At 40.4% G+C, this 5073-nt stretch overlaps 1 protein-coding gene across 1 annotated transcript; it reads right to left on the minus strand.

The window, feature by feature from the left end:
- Positions 1 to 1607: 1607 nt before the first annotated feature.
- LOC122642989 (protein trichome birefringence-like) lies at positions 1608 to 4547 on the minus strand. Its single transcript, XM_043836619.1, has 5 exons — positions 3430 to 4547; positions 3086 to 3278; positions 2784 to 2977; positions 2509 to 2667; positions 1608 to 2401 (listed from the first exon to the last, which is right to left on the minus strand). Exons 1-5 carry the CDS (start codon positions 4437 to 4439, stop codon positions 2035 to 2037), a joined length of 1923 nt encoding a protein of 640 aa, XP_043692554.1. The 5' UTR covers positions 4440 to 4547; the 3' UTR covers positions 1608 to 2034.
- Positions 4548 to 5073: the final 526 nt, after the last annotated feature.

Raw genomic sequence — 5073 nt, forward strand, 5'->3', positions numbered from 1 at the left:
TGGGTTTCGTTTTGGGGGTTCTGGAAAGGAAGTGGGTAACGATGATGATGGATATTTGGTTAATGGAAGGGAAATAGAGATGAATTTTGAAGTTCAGTGGAGAGATGGGTTCGGTTATGGTGTATGGAGAATTATAAGAATAAGAAGAAGAAGGGGAAAGAGAGGGTGGTTGGACGTCGGCTGTGAACAGGTAAACAAAAAAACAAAATGGTCTTCAATATTGCTTCATTCTTATCTCTAATAATCTGTTTGATTTCTGATCTAAACTTGAAGAAATTCAAAAGCAACAAATAAAATCGCACAATATGGGCACCTTTGGTTGTGGAGGGAGTAGATTTGGTTAGGACGAACATTAGCGAGCGCACTGTTAAACGCCATGGAAAAGGCATTACCGGGATGGGAAGAGATGAAATCCTTGAGAATCTCCTCTAGAATTAGATTAGTCTTCTCAGCACTCCTTGAAGAATCAGGGATGCAACTCCTTTGGTGGATGAGCTACTGTCTTGTTAAGATCGCCAATATCTTCTTCTTCTTCTTCTTTGAGCTTGGAACAATCGAATTGAGATTCAGGAAACTAAAACTCAAAACAGGAACAGAGAAATTGAATGAAAATAAAAGAGGAATCAATGAGTAGAAGAAGATGGAGATATGTAAAATGTATTTATATGTTGATAGACATGCGAGCCTGGGCATCGATTACGATGGTCCGTCTAAGTGTTGCCATGAAAGTCATTGACATTGGTGGTGGTCGGGGTTGCAACGGTGAAGTAGAAAGAAATGAAGAAGAAGAAGAAATGATGGGCCCCATGAAGAGAATGGTTTGTATTTGGGATTTTACCCTTGAGTTCCCAGGTAAGGGTAATTTTGCCATTCAAAAAGAGTTAACAGCCACTTAACTGCAGAAATTAATGGAGTGGACTAAGTTGAAATAAAGTCATAAATAAGGGGTGTCTGTGACATTTTGACCAAATTTGGTACGTCCGTGACATATTGAATACTTAAAAAAGGTGTCCGTAAAATTTTCCCAATTTTCAAATCTAAAAAGGGAAACTTTTGTATTCGTTATCCGGCAAGATTAAATCATCCAGCAAATAGGGTATTTATACAATTTTACCCTTGATCAAATCCCTAAATAGGGCTGCCAACCGAGTTAAAAAAACAGACCTTTTTCACTCTATCCAATCCATATGCATTTTGATTCAGGTTCCCTGTATTTGATCTGATCAACATCTGATTCCATAATTTATAACATGCATAATAGTTTAGTGTTTGTTTAATTTGTCTAAATCAAGGTTCAAAATTTTGGATTTTGCCTTCAGCCGAAACCAAAATACTTTGATGAAATTTTGCATATAAATTCTGGTACTCATTTCGTTCATAACACTCTTAATTGATTAACCCATCTACCTCTCTATTTATGTCAGAGATATAAAATGCACTTACTATTACCAAGATAAAATCTTCACCCAACCTGTCAAATAAATGATCCATGCAGCTAAATCCATTCTGAAATAACCACAAACATGCTAGCAATGTAGTCACCAAACATGCATCAAGAAATTAAGAAGAAAAGAACAGTTCCACTCTGAATGAATCTAAAGGCTTATATGCATCACTAGTTTTTTTTTTCCCTTTATTTCAAATGAACAAACTCTAACATGGAAATGAGATTTTACAATATTTAAGCTTGTTTAAGGCTAAAAGAATATTGTATATGATGATGGGGGAAGAGAAAGAGAGACCCCTCTCAATGAACACCTTTAAAAACCAGACCATCCATCCACCCTTTCTCCTTCTTCCTACGAATATAAACAATACTATTACAGCTCAAACCCCCTCATCACTCACTTCTCTCCACTTCTCATTTTGAATTAAAAACACATAACAAGGGGAGAGAACACTCTTTTTTGGATCTTCTGCTGGTTATTTCTATTCTTTCCAAAATAGGAGAATAAAAAAACCTTATATAATACAGATGCCATTAATTTAGTGATTAATTTAAACATCGCCTACTAATCTGTGTACCCTTTACCACTATGGTCTCTTCTGCTGTTGCTGTTCCTGATGCTGCTTCTGATTGTATTTGATCAGTAGCTGAGCGTAGAGAAGCTCATTCCATGAGTCGGGCACTCCAGGGAGACACCAATGGCTGCAATCCTGGAACCTCAATGGAGATCTCCGCTCCTCATCTGTTAAATTCTGTTTCCTGTATATTGAAGGGTGGGCTTCTTTCCTATAATCAGTCATTCTTGTAATATTCAGGTAGGAGACTGGTGTTCTCAACCCCTTTAATACAGACTCTAACACTGCCATCTTCTGCGGATACGCTTTCAAATAGGTTTCGTTCTTGATGGGTTCAGTTTCATGGTCGCATTGCCCACCTGAATTCCACTGTCCACCACTAGATACGGCAGGAAAAAAAAAAAAACCCCCTTGTTAATCTATTGTTTTAATTGGCGAGGATCATGGAATTTATATTTTATTGTTTGATCAGAGTGTCAAATTTACCTGAAATGTGTGGCAGAATAGCCCCTGAAGAAAACCAGGGTCTTCTTAGGACTTACATTGGCATCAACCCATCTCGCCCAAGTTGTTAAAGCTCTTCGAAATGCCTCGACAACGTTCAATTCGTCATAGATATGGCTACCTTCTTGGTAGTAATCCTTTCTGCAAGTTGTGAGTATTTATTCCCCTTTTCTTATTTAGTTTCTTTAAGAAACAGAGGTTTCAATTCAGAACACCAAATCTATAAAGAACACAAGGAAAGGATTCTGAAGATTTACCCTTTTGAAGTCTTATCGTGAGTCCACCAGTGTCCCGTGTTGAAGACGATGATATCTGCATTCTTGTATTTATCTGACGATCTCTCAACTATGTCGAGACGAAGTGTTTCCTTCTTGGATCCATTCGTGTCTGGCATTTCCCATTCTTGAACTAGGAAAGGCGATCGGAAGAACTCTACGGAACAGTTGAAATCCTATAAATCAATCCAAATCAGAATATTAACAAGAAATTCTGTAAAATTTAGGTGGCCTCGAAGAAGGAGAGGGAAGGGCTGAAATTGAAGAGGAGAAGAACGACCTACTTTAAATAGAAAGGAGTAAGAACCCTCTGTTCGAAACTCTCGTCGACCAGAAGCTTCAAAGACCTTGCTTTTATCTTGCACAGAATTTCTAAGAATGCAAACCAGAGATTCCCACATATTTCTATTCAGGGAATCACCAACAAAGACTAGTCGTTTTCCTCTCAGCAATTGTAGCATATCCCTCCCATCCAACCTACATAGAAACCCAAAACTCAAAATTTATTTACTTTTGGAACGATATTAGCAATAAGTTAATAGATCACAACTTTCTCCCAAGTAAATGGGGTTCGAAAAGGAAAGATTTCAACTTTTTCGTAGTTCTTCTACTGCTCTTAGAAACGTACCTTGGGATGTTGCAGCCCTTGGGTTGCCATCTGAGTTTCTGATAAGCTATATCAGGCCGACTGTTGAGAAAACAATTAAACGGTTCGTCGATGCTTGGACAAGATCCCGGTGGGTAAAGCGGATAAGAATCGTCTTTGACCCAACGTCCATAAAAAATATTACAATGCATCATTGAACTCAGCAAATTCGAATTCGCCTGCCTCGTAGATGAAATCCCGGGAGAAAAAAACCCATTATTCCGCTTCAAAAGCGAAGCAGTTACGTTCGAGTTCGACATCCCAGCCGGCCCTGCAACCCCTTTAGCCATCCCATTCTTAGGCAGACTCTCCTTCTCAGAGGACTTGGAGGACGAAGTTACAGTCTGATTCCCTGCTCGAGACTCTGTCTTACCACTATTACTCTCTGTTTTCTTCATCGGAAAGCCTGTATTATCAACGGATGGTGATATGGGGGTTGGTTTCGCTAACCCATTCACAGTACCATTGTTGGGCAGACTATCCTTCTTATGGGATTGCGACGGCGATTTCAAGGGTGGTGCTTGGGAGTTTGCTGTACCTTTACTGGTTTCTGTTCCGTTCTTCAGAACACCTTTTTCACCGACAAGTTTCTGAGTTCGATTTTTTCCAGTTTGGAACTGTTTTGCTTTCAGAACATGAGGAGCCGAAGCGTTATGAGTATGAGACGACGAGACATTGAGATCACCTAGTGGAAACGGAGAAGGAAGAGTAGTCTGAGTGGGTCGAGAGGAATTGGGGAGGAAGTAGGATAAAAGGGAAGAGAAGTGAGATCTATAGGGAGAATCAGAACCGGAACTGCCGAAGATGTTGTTGAACCAAGGGGAAGAAGTTGCAGAAGGGTTGAAGGCGATAAACACAGTGCAAGCGACGAAGGTGAACATGAACCCATATGCGAAAACAATAGTTCTCCTGGTTCTGAGAACAGAGGATAAGCTCTTCAGGTCGGAGATGATGTTTCCACGAGGGGAGAGATCCTTAGTCGCATCCGCCATGGCGGATTTCACCGGAATGTTCTTTCTCCAAAACCCACCAAAATGTGGTCCGAGACGATGAGCACTACGCGACCACTGTCAAATCAAAAGCAAAACAGTGGAGAGAGAGAGAGAGAGAGAGAGAGAGAGAGAGAAGATTAAGCGAAAAAGATGCCGTCTTTAAGAGAGTCTCGTGCTCTTCTGCCTGTCACTCACACTCTCTCTCTCTCTCTCTCGATCTCTTTCTCTGTACCATACTACCATTAATAAGAGAACTGTGACTGAATTGAAGCCTGAAGATGAAGGGGAAGAGTAATTTCGTTCAGTGGAATTCTAAAAATCCCTTGGATTTGGATGTTAATATAAAAAATGCCACTGTTCCCGTATTAAATATCCGATTTAATGAAACTCTACCGTGATTGTAGGACATCAGGTATTTTGATTACGAGAAAGGGAAATAGGGATTCGGGCCGGGCCAAGGGGGGGGAGGGGCGCTTGAACTTCCACGTGTCTGGGATGCTAGATGTTGGGCTATGATTCAGTAAAGGTGACTGCATGAGAAGAGAGAAGCAGGCGGCATCCCTGAGTTTCACTGGGCCAAGGGTTAGCGCCTAGGGCCCATTTGGATGAACTTGTAAAAAATTTCATTCTCAAA

The sequence above is a fragment of the Telopea speciosissima genome, chromosome 10 (assembly GCF_018873765.1).
Source record: "Telopea speciosissima isolate NSW1024214 ecotype Mountain lineage chromosome 10, Tspe_v1, whole genome shotgun sequence".
In the NCBI taxonomy this organism is placed as follows: Eukaryota; Viridiplantae; Streptophyta; class Magnoliopsida; order Proteales; family Proteaceae; genus Telopea; species Telopea speciosissima.